The sequence below is a fragment of the Leuresthes tenuis genome, unplaced genomic scaffold (assembly GCF_036924035.1).
Source record: "Leuresthes tenuis unplaced genomic scaffold, fLeuTen1.0.hap1 SCAF_8, whole genome shotgun sequence".
Taxonomy (NCBI): Eukaryota; Metazoa; Chordata; class Actinopteri; order Atheriniformes; family Atherinopsidae; genus Leuresthes; species Leuresthes tenuis.
The window spans coordinates 18,529,175-18,548,662 of NW_027325362.1; the positions used below are offsets into that span (position 1 = coordinate 18,529,175).

The window sequence follows — 19,488 nt, forward strand, 5'->3', positions numbered from 1 at the left end:
TAATCCTGAATTCCACTGCTGAAGTACTCAAGTTACATGGGACTTTTTTTTTTGTACAAAAGCAAAACATTGAAACAAGATCTTTACAGCAAAATAGTAGCAGCATTCCAAACATCAAACAAGAGATGAATTTCACACTCTACTAAGCAAAAAGCCTGAAGAAAACAAGGAGTGAGAGAATAGACACAGAACATGATACATTTTGACTTTCATGACATCTTGACTTGGCATGAAACATCTCATATTTATCTTCATTCACTTTGTATTACAATAGTTTACCACAAAACAGAGCAAGGTTTATCTTACATTAAAGCTCACTGAACAAGCCTCAGTTTAGCAAAGCCTACTGCTCCATAGACTTCCCATGTGTTTTACTGAAGAGCATAAGTTAGGAGTCATGCATCTGATTGTTAGTTCTGTTAGTGCTAAGAGCGTGTACAGCAGCACAGGGGCAGCAAAGTAGCAATCAGTGAACTTGCCCTTACCAATGCCTCAGTTGTGCTGCTCTCATTCCCCATGGCTCAGCCAGGTTCGGGGCCACAACTGCCCAGACTAACAGGCTCTCACATCAGCTGGCTGAAAGACACTAGCAACAGAGAGACCGTCACAGAGTGAACTGGGGATCTGTGGTGGTCACTGGCTCATGCTCTGCAGGATTAGAGGACTTTAGTATGAGGTTGAGCTAGTGAGAAGTGAGAGGGAATGGTGTGTGCGTGTGTGTGTGTGGGGGGGGGGGGGGAGTGCATGTGTGGGTGGGGCACTGTTTAAGAGATTAGAGACCTCTGATGCAAAAACCTACCTCCATGACCAAAGTGCAGACTTTACTTCTGCTGGAGTGATCTTAAAGCAATAAAACTGCATCTTCATTGAGATAGTGACTATTATATTGTTATAGCAAATCATTTTTACAGTCAGAATCCAATTCACAACCTGATTATAGTTTCTTTTATAACCCAGAACTACTCAGAACCTAACAACTTCAACCATGTGTCGCTAACTTCTAGAAGCAGAGCATCTATACTTATTGTGAGCTTGTGCATGTGATGTGGCTGAGTGACTGTAGCATACCGACACAGTGTCTGAGGATGGACAATCCTCCTGTAAGGTAATCCTAATATGGTAAATAACAGATTGCGGTGTCTCATAGCTTCCAGTAGTGTTGTCTGTTAGACAAAGCAGGGGGCAACTCTAATCCAGGATAGACATTATAATGCATGCAAATAGAATTTAGATTATTTAAAGTCGGTGACTGCCGCCAAACATTAGCTGTTTTTACATCCAGTGCAGAAAGAGCAACATGTCTAACACTAATAAATATTCTCTCTGACAAAATTAAATAAATGAAATATACCTTCTCACAAATGAGCTTGCAGCTGAGCAGTAAACACATGCTACAGAAAGGTTGTTTATGCATTCCTCGTATAGCTTCAGGAACAGTTATATCCCAGCTCTCTGTTTAAAGAGAAAGCACTGACCTGAATATGCAAGACTTTAAAAATAGAGATGTCTCTTATTTACTGCTGTTTGTCTTTATTCCAGTCTTGTGCACAATTTGTCATGCACATTAGACTTCCAAACAGACTCCCAGCTGTGTGTGTGCGAGACCTCTCCACAGATTGTTTCCAATGATTCTCCCAAAAGAGAACTAAAATCATCCCGTCGCATCTCAATTCCCTCTTATTCTGTGGTGTGGCAGCTCATCAGCCATGCCTGCTCTGATGGCTATTTGTGTGAATGGGGTGTAATTTCAGCCCTTTAACTGACATGTGCTCTCTTCAACCGGCGGCAGTGTTTGCAAGGCTTTGGCAACACAGAAAGCACAGGGGGAAATCATATGATCAGACTGTTGCCAGGTCAGTTCACACCTCATCACTGCCCTTCCATCACTCAACTCAACATGAGCCATCTTTTAAGCTCTTGGGTTTGGATGAGCACCATATGTCCTTGCTTTGACAGTATGAGTTTACCATTTCCTGCCCTGTGTTTGTTGCTGTTCTCAGATATTATACATATTATAATCCTGGAAAGATAAGTAAGCCAACAAGAGAAGATAATTACAATGTATTGTAGATTAAAGTGATGGAAATCTATCTTTATTAGACTGACAAAGATAATTATATCAATAACATTTAAATCCTCACACAGGGTCAAAACTGTTAATAAAAGGAAAAGTCACACTAATTTCAACACAGTCTTCACTATTTATTCTTTCCACCTCCATTTTCATTTACTAAACCAGTACTGCTGAAAAACTGCGATGGATTAAACAAATTAAAGAAAATATGTACTACAGCTGCAACAAACCAGTAACAAACTACTTACCCCTGCAAACAAAGCTATTTTCCACATACAGGGTCGGCCTCCAGCTTTAACAAGCCCCTCCAATGTGTGTTTACTGTCAGACTCAAGGCCAGTGTTCCTGTCCTGTCTCCTGAGGCGCACCGGTTTCTCTGTTGCTATTTTAGCACTGGACACAGGACAGGGACAGACATGGGGACACGATCATGTGGAGGGAGAGCAGGAGGGGGGTGAGGGGAGGAGACTGAACTGGAGCTGGGGAAGCCATGCCTGCTAAGGGAGGTGGTAGGTGGGTGGATTGTAAACAAACAAGCACTCTGGAGGTGGACGAGAGGAGGAGGATGAGGTTTCAGACCCCGTAGCTCTCCCTAAGTGATGACGTGAAATACCACATGTGGCTGCACAAACCTTCATATTTAATCATCATGTGATTGTCAGGGTGGTGACGCTCTTTTGGGTGCCTAAATATTTGGTAGAGATTGACATGTCAGGACACATTCACACAACTTCAAATGCACTGCAACAAACCCCCAAAAGTTGCAGATTGTGACAACAGAGGTTGACATTTATTTTGGGTACTCTATTATTAACCATCCTCAAAGGCAATTTGCAGCTGTGTGCAGCAGATTTTGCATCATCCCTATAAATAGCATTGACCAGCTCTGTTTACCCATAAATATCACATCAGCCTCCATACTTATCACCTCCTGTTTTGCTTTGCAGGTGTCTCCTGTCATTCAGGCTGCTGACTAAACAAATCTGACACATACACAGTCTATACTCTACATATGATTTCTTAGTCTCTGCCTCCCATCTTCCTCCACTACAATGAGCATCATCCTGTCACTTTTACGCTCTGCTCCTCCCATCCTCACCCACTGCTCTCAACCTCCACAGCTCCTCTTCTGCTGATATTGCCCCTCCTCCAACACAAGGCTACTCTTTGCCTCTCCTTGCCTTTTCCTGAGTAAATCTACTCTCTCTGCTCAGACATTGAGACAACACTACAAACAGCCTCCGTTCAGCACAGCACCTCCGCTCAGTTTACCTGTTTGTGTGAGATTCTGATGCAGCTCCCCATCTTGTATTCCATGTCCTCCTCTGGTGAAGTGACTCTGGCACTACACGGCTGGCAGAGCACCTTCCTGCAAAACTGCATCGTTATCAGTCAGACTCAGCATTGCCAAAGCAGGCAGATCTCTGCAGAATCCAGTGTGTGCACGCCTCTGTGTCTGTATGCCTGTGCGTCAATGACTAAGAACGGAGTGCTGCAATGCCTGGGGTCTTCCTGTGACATATATATTCAAGCCATTGTTACATAAAATCCAACCAAATAAAATGAACGTGAAAAAAGGAGCCACCCTCTCCAGCGTCACAGGAGAGCAGACTGAAGCTTGTGTTTTGGAGGGAAAAAAAGCTCAGAGAGGGAGAGAGGTAGAGATGGGAGACAGCTTAAAGCGTGCCTGTCCCTTTAAGAGACCCAAGAGATGGCAGAGATGATGGTGTTACATCGTTGTGATGAGAGTATAGTGATACTGGTGTGCTCGACTGAATAAGCCTAACCACGTAAGCATACTGGAGCAACAGGAGGAAATATAAATTAATTCAAGATTCTTGCTTTGTGTGTGCCACACAATCTTTTATTGAGCAAAAAACATGTTTGTACAACAACAACAGTAACAAAAACCCTGACATCTTTTCCCAATGTACCTCTGAGTGGTGAAAATTTCAGAGCCTAAACCCACAGAGAATATTTGGACAGATAAAACAAGACAAACTGTGAAACAATCTGTAGAAAAGCTTTAAAAGTATAAAACACTCGGGATCATTCATCCTCAGTCCAATATTGTGCTTATAGTAGTAGTTTAGTAGTTCCCAAAACCAAAAGGATCTTCTATACACAGGAACAGAGCTTACGTGTTGCAGCAGGTCCGAATGGATTTACTGTTCATAGTATGAAAGAAAGCAATCTGCGCTTGTGACTCACTGAGACGAGCTCATCAAAGAGCGACTGTTCAGCCTTCTTCGCCATCAGCAAATACCATCACAGGAAGGTAAAATCCAGCGTAAGGCACATTTTACTTGTGACGTGGCACAACGGTTGCTGGTGGAAACTTAAAAAGACGGTTGCATGGTTGGCGTCTACGATGAAAACTGTTGCTTAAAAAAGCCCAGCAAAGACAGTAAAAGGACACTTTAGTCGAATTAAACCAAAGTAAATGTGCTTGGATCACATGAGGGTCCAGCAAAACACGTAGGGAAGATGACAGCGTGGTAATGTGGCCAATCACTCGTTCTGTGTGTCCGGAGGCCGAATTATAGAGTGTTTGATTTCAAAGACTTCGACAAGCTCCTGGGAAAGAACAAAGAAAGCATGGATTGATGATCACATAAATGGTGTCTTATTTTGTTGCTACACCAACTATCCTCCGCATTAAAGCCAAAACTGACCCTCCATGTCTTTGGGCTGATAGAGATGATACACTGTTGGCGGCTGGATGAACCTGCAGCTTCCACCTCCCCCTCTTCCACAGGCTCTGGGACAAGAAAAAAAACCACCAAAAGCAAAATCATTTACCTTAAACCTTTGTTCAGTTTGACTGACACAACTAAATCTGAGGAGTTCTCACCTATACAAGGCAGCTTGTCCTTATCCAGGTGCATCTTTGCTAAACCATCCTGAAACAGAAACAACGCTGTCACACCTGCTCAACATCACCAGGGGGCGCACACGCTCAGCTTGAAAAATTCAAAGCTTCAGCTCCCTCCTCACCCTGATCAGAAAAGACGTGTGGAAAATGTTCTCCACCGTCCGAGAAAACGAGTTGGGGTCGATGACAAACTCGTAGTAGGATATCGGCGATGCTGTGAAACGAGAAAGACACACGTGGGCAAACAACATTGACACGACGATGCAACGAGTACCGTGAAGCTCAAACTCACGATCGTCTTGATGGTAACTCTTGAGATATCCCAGGATCCTTTCAACCTCTTTCTCCGTTGCTTCTTGATGGGATTCTTCCATTTTCTTCAGCTGACACACAACATTCGCACGATGCATTAAGTGTGAGGGACCTCTGAATCCTCTCAGCCTGACCACGTGTTCACAGCAAATTATGAGTAGTAAAAACGCAATTCTAAGGAAGTGTGTGATGGTGGGATGCACAGCATACGAATAAATGTAAAGCAAGTCCAATTGAATCCAACTTTCAAAGGTCGTTGGAAGGCGTGTGCATCTTTATTCAAGAGTCTTAAGGTTTAATATTCGTACCCTCAACCATTCGCAAAGACAGATTTGTATTGATGTAGAGAAGTGAAGCCACAGAGGTGCACATTTAGCTACCTGAGTTGGCATTATCCTTTTGGCTTCCTTGCTGGGTTGTTTCCTTTGTCGTTCTATCCTCGGCTTTGGAGGAGGGGGCTCTGCGTAGAAAGATCCCATCCTATTGAACAGAACCAGAAGAAAGTCAGAAAACTGCTGAGGAAAAGCAACAGCACTGAAAGGCCGTATAAATAAACCTGTTAAAAAAAATAAAACAAACACATTTGCGTAGATTTCTTTGTTAAGAGAAGAGTAAAGAGCAAAACTAAAACCTTCCTTTCACCCCACTTCCAACTGCCAGTGGCAAGATCTATTCTAAAAACTGTCTGCTCTGTTGTTGTGATCGGTTGGAGTTGGCGTGGAATAGATGATGATGATTCATCCAAATACCTGTTGGGTATTTGACTTTTTTAAAGCATCTCGTTTTCCAAAGAGGTTCCACAGATGACCTCTCAGATGAGTCTGTGTAACTCACCATCTGCCATGCCAAGCTGTAATCTTTCAGTTTGACAAGTTTGAAAAATGTCACGCTTTATTTTATGGATTACCACCTTTGTTTTGCTCACACAATTCCTAAGCAAAAGTCCCGAGGATTCTTTGGTACTCACATGTAGTGGAAAGAAGGTGCGGTCCTGAAACAGCACTCTGCTCTCCTGGCCAGTCGGTGCCAGGCATCTCTGGGCAGGTAACCACCAGACACACTTCTGTTCTGCTCATCCTCCTCATCCTCAAGTCGGTTGAGGCCCATGAAGGACAACTGTTAGAGAAGCGGAGACACTTCCACATGACTCCTGCTGCATTTGATGCCCTGGAAGTTGCACATTTCTCACGAGCCTTTTTGCATTTCTGTTAACTTCTCACATTGCAAGTACATCTTCTCATTTACTGGTTACTATTAGTCCCCTGAATTTTTTTCTTTTTTAATAGAACCTAAATTATTGCCTCAGACTGTGTATGTTTGTGTCTCCCATCTTCTACACCTCCAAAAGTCTTCCTGGTAGAAGCTCTTGCGACTGAGACGCAGCAATTCACTTACATAAGCAGAAAGACATCCTTATAAAAAGGCTAAGTCAAACGTTTTACCACATATTTGAAAGTAGAACAGTTTACATTCAGTTGGAGTGCAGTTTCTGGAAGGAAACTACGACACACTTTTGACCTCCCTTGTCTTTATAACATTATGCAACTCTAAAACACAAATGAGACAATATGCATGGACAAATGGACATAATAGTACAAGCAGTACAATAAAAATACTCACAAGATGCTCTGCGAACGTTGTCGGATCAAAAGCGCTCCCTTCAGAAAACAGTTGGCTGGCTTTTTCCTTTCCGAGGTCTGTGGCTACAACAAGGAGCTGGGCGTCCAGCGCGGCTTCTCTCGCCTGCCGAACTGGCAAAGGACAAAGTCAGATCAGACCAAATGCATTTAAAGGGCTGCACAAGGACATGTGACACTAACCAAGCTATATGTACAACAATGTGAACCCATGGCAATTTAGTCTCCCTCCATCTGAACTGCAATTCTTGACTGTGTGAGGAAACTGGAGAGCCAAAGTTTAACAGAGCCGGGCATGGGAAGCACACACAATCCAGCTCATAACTCTTGTACTGATTTGCACTTTTTGTTTACAGAATGGGCTGGATTATACCCACCATCTTTAAAAAGTTTGTTTGCCTCTTCTAAAACTTCGGTGAGCTTGTTGTTGGATGGACTCAGCATATCGTCCCTATTTTCTGAGGAAGAGAAAAGACAAGAAGGGGCATGACCGATGTGTTGAAGAAATAACCGACAATTAAAGCTGCCTCTCAACAACTACTTACGCTGCACGGAGTTGATGAGGTCTCTGTACTTGCTCCGTATTTCTCTTCTGAGGCCCAGGTCATTGTCGTCGTCGTCATCTTGCAGACCAGCTGGGCTGAACTCAGAGGCGGCTTCTTCCCCATCACCCTGCGCTGGTTCGGCTCTCCTCCGGCCTGTGGAGCCATTCTGACGGGGAGCTTCCTCGTCACCACCACCTCTGGACTTCCTCATCTTAAGTCCTTTAGTGAATGAGCTATGTTTCGCCAAAAGCAGGATAATATACGCAGTTTATGTTTAAGAAAGTAACGACGAATTAAAAACACAGCGGGTTTGTGGACTATCTTAGCGTTGGTCGAGATTCTCTGTCATTTTGAAAGGTGTAAACATAACAAGGCTAGTTTCCTTATAGTTTTAGCGAAAGACGTAATGAAGAATGCCACAACGCAGATAAACTATTCTAACGTATATTCAAAGCGGGTCCTATCCAAACGTGATCAGTATAATAATTTGTAAATTACAGGTGTAGCTCTACAAACGTGCTAAACGACAGCTAATCGTTGTCAACGCCGCTATTGGAAGTCTGTTGCTACCCGACCCCTGAATTCAGTCGTTCGTTTGTCTCTAAGGAAGACGTAGCTCAGCCCGAACGTTACTGAAAATGGGGCCGATGAGAAACAAACAAAAAAAAAAGAATAACTTCCAAAGAGTTTTTTTTTTTTAAACCTAAATAAATATGTCAAAAACCGCCCAAACCGAAGGCAAAGTTCTGGCGTACCAGAGCAGAAAGGAAGCTGAGGTGAGGCGTAAAAAAAGGAACACACAAAAAAAAAAAACGTCAAAATAAAAGCAAAGGGAAAAATATACCGTTCTAAAAAAGTGGCGCGCATAGGATCGTATTCAAGATATACTGAAACACTGACCAACCTCGATAAATATATTTATTGTTTTATTGTCTATCATGAACACGCCAGAGATTCATTGGTAGGTCACGTAACGCAATAGGGGAAGTGACAAACAGTCCACCATCTTGTTTCAGTCCGTGTCTTTGATTTTTGCTAACGTTAGCGCCCACTATTAGCTTGTAAAAGCACCTGCGTTAACTGAATGGTGAGATATCCGAGCCCCCGGCCTCAGCAAAGACCAAAAGAAAACTCCTTACACGTTTTAATGGATGTTCAGCAAAAACTTTTTCAGATTAGTTCTACGTACATGAAAAGCACAAGAGACCAGTTGCAAACGTTTTTTTTAGTAGTGTTGATGATATTGAAGTTAGTTTTACTTTGATAAGCTTACAGAAACGGAAACTTGTAACAGATTACAGGGAACTAAAAAAATGTATTACCATTATTACTGTAGTAGTATTAGCAGTAAAAGAGTGATCATTGGATATAAATAGCTAAATATCAGTCCTTACATTCGGCTAAAATCACCAGAAATGTGGTTAACTTTTAACTGTCATACGTGTGGTTGTGCATCATTTAGAGTAATGATACAGAAAACACACCAAAAGGACCAATTCACTGTAAATAAATAATAATAATAATAATTTAACTGAAATAAAGAAAATGTTTGTTATTCAAATCTTCATTCCTTCACAAGTTTAAGTATATCACACCTAATGTAGAGGGGGTCTAAAGGGTTTGAACATGCCTGAAATGCCTAAAAATGATAAATGAAAACTCCTCTTTCATACCAAATAACTTTCTTTAATTTATTTCCAGACCAAGAGAGAAATTAAGCATATGTAAGACAGTCTCATCAGTGCTTCGAAGTCATGTCAAATCTATTTGGAACAAGAAAGTAAATGTCACTCAAATTAAATTTCGCTGCATGTTTGAAAACTCAAATATTGCATTTACTGCATAACAAGCAGGCAAGGCAAATGATCCAATTATATTGTATAAAAGCTTTTGTGTTTCTGACAAGTGTCTGATTCATAATCATCAATGACTGTCACATTTCTGTACGGTCCACATCTAAAAAGAGAACGTTTTCGCAGCCTTGGTGTACTGTGAGTGCACGAGGTTACAAAAAAAAGAAAACTACCACTCGGCATCATTTTATATTTAAAGATGTGACAACAGCGTGGCTTTTTTTTTCTTTTTGGACAATCGGTTTCAGTAACAGTCCATCGTTTACACATTCACAATATCAGGCAGGAAGAGTTGTGGGCTTTCCATACAAAAATATTAAACTAAACAGCTTGCGATGGTCTTTTTATACAGAAAATTTTATTTTAAAACAGACATAGAACATAGAAAAAGGTGACACATATTCAAAAAACATTAGGAATAAACACTACAAGCTGTGTGCAAAGATTCTTTAGAACTTAATTGAATAGAGCGGGAAATTCATTTTGAACCCGTGGGCTTTCCATAAACACGTGGGCATTTGCTTGTGAGCGGGACCGGCACAAGTAGAGCACTATAGTAGAGTAGGGTTACTCTACTACAGCCCTCTTGTATGGGAACTAGAGTGCTGCAGTAGAGCACAATAGTAGAGTAGGGTTACTTTGTAGGGAAAAGCAGGAGGGACTTGACACTGCTCGAACCACATATTGTTTAGGACCAGAATGAACTCTGTCTAGACAATGTCAGCATTCTCAGACAGCAGGTGCCAGATAGAGATTGGGTTTGGGCCACATACACACAGAATGATGTCAAGAGGTATAAGAAGATCTAACAAACTAAGTTCATTGGGAATTTCCATGTACGTGTCTCTACATCGTTCTGATCAATAAATTCCCCATAAGAGTCTGCAAAGGTGAGTCTGACTACTCTTTTCTCTACAACTCTACTGCAGCCCTCTTGTAGAGTATTACAGTGCTGTAGAAGAGTATACAGTGCTGAAATAGAGTATTACAGTGCTCTAGTCGCGAAAACACTGCTTTTTTTTTTTTTTTTTTAAAAACACACTTTACCATTGTTATGGTAACCAGAAGCGTCTCTATTCCAGTTATCATAATGTAACAACTTATGATTATGCTTTCCTGCATGATTTATTTATTTTTTGTTATCTGATGCATAATAAAGCAGTATGTTATGTTATCATGGCATATTCAAGATTACCACAAGAAATTTGTGGTAAAAAAAATTAAATTAAATGGACCAGACTCAGTGAATAATTCCCTATATAGACCAGTGAGCAGTGCTGGCCAACAAGTCATTGGGGTCATCAGGTGGGAACCTCCTTTCATCTGTGTTTCGTCTAGTTGGGCCCATGACACCTCCAGGAGGCTAGACAATGATAACTGGCGTCCCAGAGTCACTCCCCTAATGCCAGCCCTCACTGCTCCTCACATCACAACAACCATCTTTTTTTTTAGGCTACCCCAGCCTCTCACCAACTGCACACCAGTCATAGCGGGTTGGGGATACAAACCCTGGTTCGGGTAGGGGGTAGAAACAGAAGAGTTAAAGAGAAGTAGGAATGGGATTCAAATTCCGGTTCGGGTAGGGGTAATGAAAGTAGTGCCAGAGGTGGAGGCAGGACAAGACACACTCGCAGATTTAACAAACAAACTCACCTAAACAGTCCTACAATCACTAAAAACACCAGCAAAAACAAGACCATACAGACCAACCTACCTAAAATGGCCACCTGGTTTCAAAAGGACCATGACCCACACCCTCCACTTAAATACATCCTGGATTTCTTCCTTGCTTCTTCCAAGAGTCTATTTACCCTAAGTGCACCCCCTGCTGGGTCCCTAGCTACTACTGCTTCTTCTAATCCAAATCCACTGACTGGACTTTACTGCCTCATCTGACACTTCCTTTACTATTTTCCTCACACTCTCTCCACTTACACTCATCTCCCGCAACAATGAGACAACAGACTTTGCAACAAATCCTCTGCATCCTACTTCCACTAGACAGATCTTAACTTTCCATCCTCGCTGCTCTGCTTCTGTCCCCAACTCCACATACTTAAGCTTTTTCCTTTCGTATGCTTCTGCCACCAATGCCTCCCAAGGAACAGTCAGCTCTATGAAATAGACTCTCATTTTAGTCCTAGATCACAGGACTATGTCAGGCCTTAGAGTTGTAGAGGCTATTTCCTGGGGAACAACAAGCTTTCCTCCTAAATCTACCTGCATCTCCCAATCACAAGCATTCTCTAAGCTGCCATGCCTCCTTATTGTCTTATTAACTTTCTCCCCTTCTTGAACAAACTGAATTGCCACTCTCTTCACCTTAGACCCTCCTAAATTCACCAGTTGCTTCTGCCTCCTGAGCTGCCATTATTGGATTCCATTTCCTCCCCTTGGTTGGTTTGGAACCACCTTACTAATTACCACATCTTTACTCCCAGCTAAAAGGAGTTCTGTCCTAACTTTAGTACATTTAAACTCCTTTACTAGATTAGATATTGGGAGCTGGAGTATGCCTTTCTCACACAGTGCCACAGTACTTAAGCATCTCGGAACACCAAGCCACTTCCTAATGTAAAAGCTAACCAATCTTTCCACTTTTTCTGCAACAGATAATGGAATCTCATACACAGACAGTGGCCACATCAACCTTCAAACTGCAGACACCATTTATCTATTCTATCCAGTCCCTCAGCAACATCTTTCCAAAACTGCACAGCCTGCTCTCCATCATTCAAGTCTGCCTGGTACCACCGACCTAAACTCTTTACCTTTTCCCTAATTATTGGAATTTTTCTTCATCTATTACAAACTTTCTATCACTTTATTTCCCTCTACTTATTGAGATGCTTCTAGACTTAGTAGGTTTGATTTTCATACCAGCCCACATTAGTTTTTTGTTAAGTCTCTCAAGTATTCTCCTCATTCATGGCACTGTTGTAGTCACCAACGTCATATCATCCATGTGGGCCCTAATTGGTGTAAAGCCATGCACCCCACCTACAACCTACTTGGAAGCTCTACTAATTGTCTCCGTGCGTTGTAAATGCTAATGGAGAAATCGTAGACCCTGCCATAATGCCTATTTCTAGCCTCTGCCAACCTGTTGTGAAACTTACTGTACTTAGGCACAGTCTTGAAATATGCTCTTTTTAAGTTAACAACAACTACAGGCACTATAAAAAAAATCAAATGCTTTCCAAAGAAGGCTGTGTGGCACTGAACCAAATGCATTTGCTAAATCCAGAAATATAACATGCAAGTTTTTTTTTCTCTGTCTTGGCTGTCTAAATCTGATGCCAAATCAAGCCAGTGTTCTTCTACAAATCTTCTTCTACAAAGTAGTATATATTAATCTATTCCTTTCTAAATAACTAGCTAATCTCTGTGCAATTACACTAAAGAAACGTGAAGTCACACTCTTGGAATAGATTTTCTTGTGGCAGAATGAAATGTAGTCGACTACTTTAAACACGTTTCAAGTCAGTACGAAAAAAACGTGTATGTACGTATTTTGCCTTTTTACTCATATACAACTAAATTAATATATTTGCCATGTTAGATGTTTGTAGGAAATATGTCAGTCCTCCATTTCCCTGCCGGTCGGTCACAGCTGAGACAAAGCTGCTATCGATCGCTGATAACTCTGTCGCAGCTAATCCTCTCCTGACCCTTACGCGCTGGGCAGATTTTCTAGAAGCAAGTGGGTCAGTGGCACTCCTGAGCAGGTGAATGTTTCGTCCGAGTAAATAACTGGTGATCATGGGGGAACAGAGGTGCAGCTCCCGGGCGCTCCGTTTGGATCTGAACAACTTCGAGACGGACGGAGCAGAGAGGAGTCGCTGCGTTTTAACGAGCCCCCGCTCGCTGGAGTCCTGCGCTCGGCTTGGCGTAAAACCGGTCCAACTATTAATCAAATCACTGAACGAGCTGATTGCAGAGCAGCGTGACTTGCCTTTTGAAACGATGAGAGTTATGCACGAGTCCTATCAAAAGGAACGATTGAAGCTTCTGCAAATGTGCCGCGATGAGCGGGAGAAGATTATCCAGGTGGCAGGGAGTAAAATAGCCTCAAGCTTGGAAGTGTTGCCTGACACAAAAGTGAAGGATCACTCATCAGACAAACAGACGACAGGGCCCATCCCCTATGCAGATCTGTGCTTTAAAGCGACTTCTGCCAGCAGGTCCACCTGCTCCCTTGCTAATAGAAGAGATCCAGAGAGGAGTATAGTCAGCAGTTTCAGTCTAGGAGACCTCAGACACTTCCCAGCTACTGAGATTAAACTGCAGAGGCTAACCACAGACATAAACAAGAAGATGTGTGTCACAGTATCCGAGAGAGATCGCAAGATAGCAGCTCTCATGCTGGTGAAGCATCAGGAGAAGCAGGATCGTCTGAAGCTCTCTCAGCAGGAGGAGCTGAGGCGACAGGAGGAGCACAGGCGGGCGGAGGATCAGCAGGCCCAAGCAGAACAAAAGCGAAGGAAGAAGCTGAAGCAGAGTATGAAATGCTGGCACAAGGAGTTGGAGGCCCGCAGGAGACTGAGGAAGCGTCAGGAGCAGGAGAAAGCAGCGCAGCGTGAGCAGGAGGTGCTGCTGCAAGAGGACCGCTGGAGGAGGCTGAAGGAGGAGATGGAGGTACAACGCAGAGAAAAGATTGAGGGTGCACAGAAGGAGGCAGAGGAGCGGAAACGCTACCAGGAGAAGCTGCTGAGAGAGAAAGAGGAGGTGGAGAAAAAGCTGAGGGAGAAGGAGATGCAGGTAGCAGCAGAGAAGGAGGAAAAGGCCTGGAGGAGTAGAGTGTTGCAGGAGAAGAGGGAGCGGAGGAGGCTGCAGGAGGAGAATCACAGGGAGCTGCTACGACACATCCTGCTGAAAAAACAGGTGGAGCAGCAGGTGGAGGAGGAGGAGGAACAGATGAGGAGCACACTTGAGAGAAAGCTGCAACACTCCTCTGAGAAACGGGCCCAGGCTGCAGAGGCCCAGCTGAAGGAGCTGCAGGAGCGCGCTGCTCATGAGGAGGAGCAGATTCAAAGGGCACAGCTGAGGGCCAAACTGCAAAGGATCCAGCAGCACACACACAAACGGATCCTGGTTCAGCTGAGCCAGCACCGCATGGAGAGAGCTGCCCTGAACGCCACGGCGATTCACAGGAGCAGAGCTCAGCAGACACGTCAACAAAACAAACACAGGCAGAACTGCCACCAGAGGCTCAGAGAGGAGATCCGGAGAGAGGAGGAGGCCATGATGAAGGTCAGGGAGAACTACGTTTCTGTGAAGGAGTGGAAGAGGGAGAGGCTGAGAAGGCAGCGAGAGCAGATACAGGAGGAGGCGCAGAGGTTGGCTCAGGCCTCCTTTCACATGAGAGAGAGAGTGAGGCAGCAGACACACAGTCGAACCTTTGACCAGATGGCTCTGGAGGCTCAGCTGACTGCCTCCATGAAGCGCATGAAACTATGAAAGAGATAATCATCTTTCAATCTGCCTTCAGGGAGACTCGGCATTACTGGCACACTCATCCAGAGTTACTTATTGTGGGATCTAAATTCAGATAAGTTTAAATAGCTAGAAAATATATATATATATATATAAATCCCTCCTTTCAACACCTTTCTAAACTGCGACATGTCTGAAAATGAGTTCCAATTGAGGAAACTGTTGGAAAAATGTTGGGACACAGCTGCACAGGGATGATGTCATGTAACCTTATCATGACAGAGCTGAGGGCTAAAGATTTCCATCTTAATTTCCATTCTGTGCAGCCATTGGGTGCCGCCACCAGAGTGCAAATAAGAGGGACTTAAAGGTTAATGTTCAGCTAATCGTTAAGTTGTTGTTTTTTTTGGAAGTGTAATAAGGGCGAGAGTCTTACCAAATCACTGTGTCTCACTGCAGGCTTGTTTTGAGTCAAAGCAGGCCAGAGCAGGCCAAACTGTTAAACTGCACGATTAAAGCAGGACTATATATCTTGATTGCTGTAAATGTACACCATAAATGTAGTACCTCAGTTATAAAGTATCATTTAGTCTTGAGTTTAGCCATTACTGTTGTGATCACATGTTTTTTTTTTTAAATAACTGGATTGTTATGCGATTGTATGTAGCATGCCATCTCATTGAATAAATCATTCTTTTCGGTGTAAAAAGTCTGTGTTCTGGCCCCCTCAGCAAGTCTGTATTTAACACGACCGTTCTTCTCTTTGACACACCGGTGACCAGCTTTCCAGCTGATAAAAGTCAGCAGCTACAGGACACTTTGACCATTAAAAGTAAACCAGAAGGCTTACAAAATAACCCATAATAACACCATAAGACGTTTCTTTATTTCGCGTATCTCGTGCATGGTTTGTCTCCAGCATACACTTAAATGAGGAGATGAAAGACAAAACAGAAGGAGTCATTAAAAGTTAAATCCTTGGTCTTATCACTGGAAGAACTCGGCTCTTTCCATCTGACTCACATATCATGTCACAGTTATAAAGAGGTTATGGACTAACTGTCCTTGTAGGGGTTTCTCTGTAAAACTTTGTCAGATGTACTGTTAAAACGCTGCCACATTCTACTACAGTATATACATTTCACATACTCTCGCACATACTTTTGCACGTGCATAATCTGAACATTTAGGCCTGTTGCGAACTCCAAACTGTACATAAAATATCATTTACGCTTTGCGACCTAGATTTATCATTGTCTGTGAGACGGTGTCAAGTTTTCTTGGCCGCTCTTCTGTCTGGTGACTGTGATTTCAACTCTGAACAAGGACCGTCAACAGTGGGCTTTGAAAACAGATATTACTCTTTTTGTTTTCCCTCAATGGAAACTCAGTCAACTGCGAACAATATATTTGTTGTCCAATTCTTTACACTGGAGAGCTAAGTAGACACAGGCGTTTCTCTGAAATGAGAGCACAACAAGATAAAATTTCTCCTAAAGTACATTCTGTCTTCTAACTGCCACACAGAAAGTTTACATAGTAGATGGGTGCTCACAGTTTTTTTCTCTCAGGCATGGTGGTGCAACGGCCTTTACACTAAGCTCCACTGCCCTGTTGATCTCCTCTTAGTCATCACGCAGCCCAAGGGCCAAAACTACAGGAAGCCCCATGCCCAGGACAAGAGTGAGGCTCTCGATGAGTCCCAGGTGTTGCTGCCGGTGGGCCTCTGCTCCAGCGTGCTGCTGGGAATCAGAGGGGGGTTGTTCTGTCCTGTTGCTGCTGATCTCAGGTAGAACATGCACCGTGGCCACATAAAGGAAAGTCCCAGCTGAGAAGAGCATACCCACACCTGTTGCACTGAGCTGGCTCTGAGAGGAATTCCCAGACTGTGGACACAAAACACACATCAAGTCAATTCAAGCAGAGCCACCAACTGACACAGGCTAATCACTGAGATATAATGGATCTTCCTTTGGGGCAGATAACCGCATGGACAGAGTGTGATATCTTACAGCGTGTAATATGAAGTAAGTGCTGATGGCAACTATTGGTGCCGCAGCGGAAAAGGCCAGCAAATGTCCCTGAATGTACTTCTTCTCAAGGCCTGCGTGCATTAGAAAGGAAACCAAGCCAAAGGCCGCAGGAGCCTGGGAGACAAGAAAGTTGGGCAGGTGTATTATCATCAGCTCTGTCACATCTGGTTTGTGACTCACACATCTGTGCATTTCACTGACACGTTTCTCTCACCTTGTGTAGAATGACAGCAAAAAATACTATGACTTGTACTGTCACTTGACCTGTGGCCACAGCAGCACCCAAAGCAAATCCATCAGCTACATGCAAACAGAAATCGAATTAATCATCATAGCATATCATTTGTCAGTGTTGTTAGTGGATGTTTAGGTAATTAGTGGTGAATCATTAAAAGAATGATCATAATGTGATGTGAGCTTTGTCGGGATAAGTTGCCTCTTTCTGTTAACAGCTTTGAAGTTAAACCCCCAGACTATGCTAGAGGCTTGGGAAAGTTAAAACATCTGAAACATGGCAGGCTTAAACAGTGAAAGAATCACATGCTAAATCATATGAGGCCACGAACAACTGTGTTTTTGCTGGGAATTTTTCATGCTTGTGACCTGGAATTCCTCGTGTGCCTCAAGAAACACAACTTAATAGAAATGTAAATGAGATGTCTGACTGTATGTTGTACCTGCAGCATGAATAACCAGCCCCAGCGTGGCTGTGATCTGGACGCTGTTTGACGGGTGCGATGTTTGGTCTGAAATCAGACATTGCACGTGTTCAGGTGATCATTATAAAGAGTTGCCACTGCAGAATGAGGCTGGTGTGAGAGTTCTGCCAACTTGCCACGCATGGAGAAGTAACCTCCGATCTGATCAACAGCAAACATGAAGGTGAAGCCAAAAGTCAAAGCCATCCCGATATAGAACCGAGGCGGCGGACCTCCATCTGTGGTGGTTGCTGTTTTGTCGCTGGCATTTAGACCGGATGGCCCATCAGAGGAGGATGGGGGCACTAGAGGAGAAGGACGAAGGACAGGAAGCGCTTTTGATCAAATCCAAATAAAAGACTATAAGCAAGCCGGCTTTTATCACCACCTCATGCATCATCAATGATTTCAAAGGGTTACAATAGAACACTCATCTAAATTAGATGGGTGAGGATGAAGCGGAGTGCGTCTCATCTGTTGTCAAGACAACCGAAGGAAGGGGTCTGCAGGGTTAGTGGGTCTGGTTCATTGAAGCACACAAGCTCTGCTCACCTCTCCATGAATCCTCCAGTAAGCCCACACCCTCGGGGATGGTGATGGCAAGTGCTGTCCCACACAGCAGACCAGCCCCCAGAATGGAGACAAACTGCAGGCTTTTCTACGAGGATCGACATGCAGTTTTAGCAAATGACTGGGGGGCCTCTCCTCCAAAGCCACCTTTTTAACATATTTTCCAGACAAACTTTCCGGACTATAAACAATGCCGCCGTCAGACCATTTCCACATCAGTTAAGAAACCGGTTTTATGTGCCGTTAGACACCGCTGCCGTGTTTGCAGAGATAGTTGACACCGTTTTCTCTCAGTCACGGTGGTATCCTGACAGACTTTCGCAAATCTTCCGGCTGACATTGCTTCAGAAGTGAGTTTTTTTTGGGGGGGTTGTTGTTTTTTAAAAATAAAAAATCTACTTACCTCAGAAAGTCTGAACAATAGCGGGATGAATCCCAGTAAAAAAGAGCCCACAAACATCGCCACAGATATAAAAGTAACGGTCAACCCTTCGTCCATGGCGACTTCTTCTCAACACAAGTGAAAACCCTGTTTGGAGAGGAGCCTCATATCAGTATCAGATCCTGCTGAGAGCCGACAGCCTGTTCTCGTCTCATTTTATTTGTTAACTAAAGAAGACATGAGTTTCCTTTCCGTCTTTCCACGTCGCACCTCAGTCTCCCTCCTCCTTCTCAATTCCCTCCCCGCCGGCCTCCGTCAACCCCTCCTTCACCGAACTCTGCGCTTCAGCCGCCGGCACAGAGCCACTCGCTGGCTCAACAACACGCACATAGTGGATTTCCTGATGTTTCACTCAGCCAGCTTCACGTCAGACAGAAACGAAGGGGGTGTGGGGTGGTTACAAATGATGGAATGCGTTGCTTTGGATGTGTGTACTTTGGAGTCTGCATTGCGCTCACAATAGAAAAAGGGCAACAAGGAATGCTCAAATCAGACTGCGTTCATACTAAATATGGTCAGTGATGCACAAATTCACAAATCAGGATACTGCTGCTGCAATATCTGCTGTGTATCAACATCTAAAGACTGTTAGTAGTGATATCACTATGGCAAAGGTTTACATTACATTACACAAATAGGAATATTCCAGAAAGCTCAAATATTTATAACGAGCTGCAGAAATTCAAAGCTACTTCCGCGTTAAATTCCTGATTAGAAGATTAAAAGTAAGAAAATGATTAGTCTTCACAGTTTCCGCCGTTTCTTTATGCAACCTGATAAGTATAAGCGCATACATTCCCATGGAAGAGGAAGTACAACCCTTTTAGTAGCTGCTGATAATAAAATTCAATTGAACGGAAAGTGTGATCAGCTCTATAAAAGCAGAAGTTTTGGCAGTTTGCTGGTCAGGAGCGTTCAAGCGTGTGTTAACACAATGTCCAGGAGGGAAGACATCAGCAATCAACTTTAGTTTCTTCTCATTAATCAGGGAAGGGTTTCCAGACAAGCTGGGG

At 43.4% G+C, this 19,488-nt stretch overlaps 4 protein-coding genes across 4 annotated transcripts in view; 1 reads left to right on the plus strand and 3 right to left on the minus strand.

The window, feature by feature from the left end:
• tacc2 (transforming, acidic coiled-coil containing protein 2) overlaps positions 1-3,681 on the minus strand; it is a 46,563-nt gene extending 42,882 nt beyond the window's left edge. Inside the window, exon 1 of the mRNA XM_072391216.1 lies at positions 3,347-3,681. Within this exon, the coding sequence (XP_072247317.1) occupies positions 3,347-3,457 (111 nt within the window). The 5' untranslated portion in view covers positions 3,458-3,681. The remainder of the gene's footprint in view (positions 1-3,346) is intronic.
• Positions 3,682-3,909: 228 nt separating this feature from the next.
• nsmce4a (NSE4 homolog A, SMC5-SMC6 complex component) lies at positions 3,910-8,184 on the minus strand. The gene is made up of 11 exons (XM_072391232.1): positions 7,942-8,184; positions 7,444-7,676; positions 7,276-7,356; positions 6,882-7,012; positions 6,229-6,377; positions 5,642-5,741; positions 5,242-5,332; positions 5,072-5,163; positions 4,929-4,977; positions 4,750-4,835; positions 3,910-4,651 (listed from the first exon to the last, which is right to left on the minus strand). Exons 2-11 carry the CDS (start codon positions 7,652-7,654, stop codon positions 4,586-4,588), a joined length of 1,056 nt encoding a protein of 351 aa, XP_072247333.1. The 5' UTR covers positions 7,655-7,676; positions 7,942-8,184; the 3' UTR covers positions 3,910-4,585.
• A 4,701-nt stretch (positions 8,185-12,885) lies between these two features.
• On the plus strand, positions 12,886-15,317 carry LOC140313204 (uncharacterized). The gene has a single exon (XM_072391228.1). It carries the CDS (start codon positions 13,059-13,061, stop codon positions 14,754-14,756), a length of 1,698 nt encoding a protein of 565 aa, XP_072247329.1. The 5' UTR covers positions 12,886-13,058; the 3' UTR covers positions 14,757-15,317.
• Positions 15,318-15,598: 281 nt separating this feature from the next.
• On the minus strand, positions 15,599-18,704 carry LOC140313208 (zinc transporter ZIP9). Its single transcript, XM_072391233.1, has 7 exons — positions 18,437-18,704; positions 18,016-18,121; positions 17,601-17,768; positions 17,443-17,511; positions 16,980-17,065; positions 16,745-16,879; positions 15,599-16,618 (listed from the first exon to the last, which is right to left on the minus strand). The coding sequence occupies exons 1-7, from the start codon at positions 18,530-18,532 to the stop codon at positions 16,358-16,360; spliced, it is 921 nt and encodes a 306-aa protein (XP_072247334.1). The 5' UTR covers positions 18,533-18,704; the 3' UTR covers positions 15,599-16,357.
• Positions 18,705-19,488: the final 784 nt, after the last annotated feature.

Excerpts from the sequence above, each read along its gene's own strand:
- nsmce4a (XM_072391232.1), bottom strand. The coding sequence starts at position 7,654 with ATGAGGAAGTCCAGAGGTGGTGGTGACGAGGAAGCTCCCCGTCAGAAT. Across the intron at positions 6,378-6,881 it reads CAACGTTCGCAGAGCATCTT|TTGTCCTTCATGGGCCTCAA; the intron begins GTGAGTATTTTT and ends CTTCTCTAACAG. Across the intron at positions 5,164-5,241 it reads GAGTTACCATCAAGACGATC|CATCGCCGATATCCTACTAC; the intron begins GTGAGTTTGAGC and ends CTCGTTTCACAG.
- LOC140313204 (XM_072391228.1), top strand. The coding sequence starts at position 13,059 with ATGGGGGAACAGAGGTGCAGCTCCCGGGCGCTCCGTTTGGATCTGAAC.
- LOC140313208 (XM_072391233.1), bottom strand. The coding sequence starts at position 18,532 with ATGGACGAAGGGTTGACCGTTACTTTTATATCTGTGGCGATGTTTGTG. Across the intron at positions 17,769-18,015 it reads ACTGGAGGATTCATGGAGAG|TGCCCCCATCCTCCTCTGAT; the intron begins GTGAGCAGAGCT and ends CTTCTCCTCTAG. Across the intron at positions 16,619-16,744 it reads CTTACTTCATATTACACGCT|TCTGGGAATTCCTCTCAGAG; the intron begins GTAAGATATCAC and ends TTGTGTCCACAG.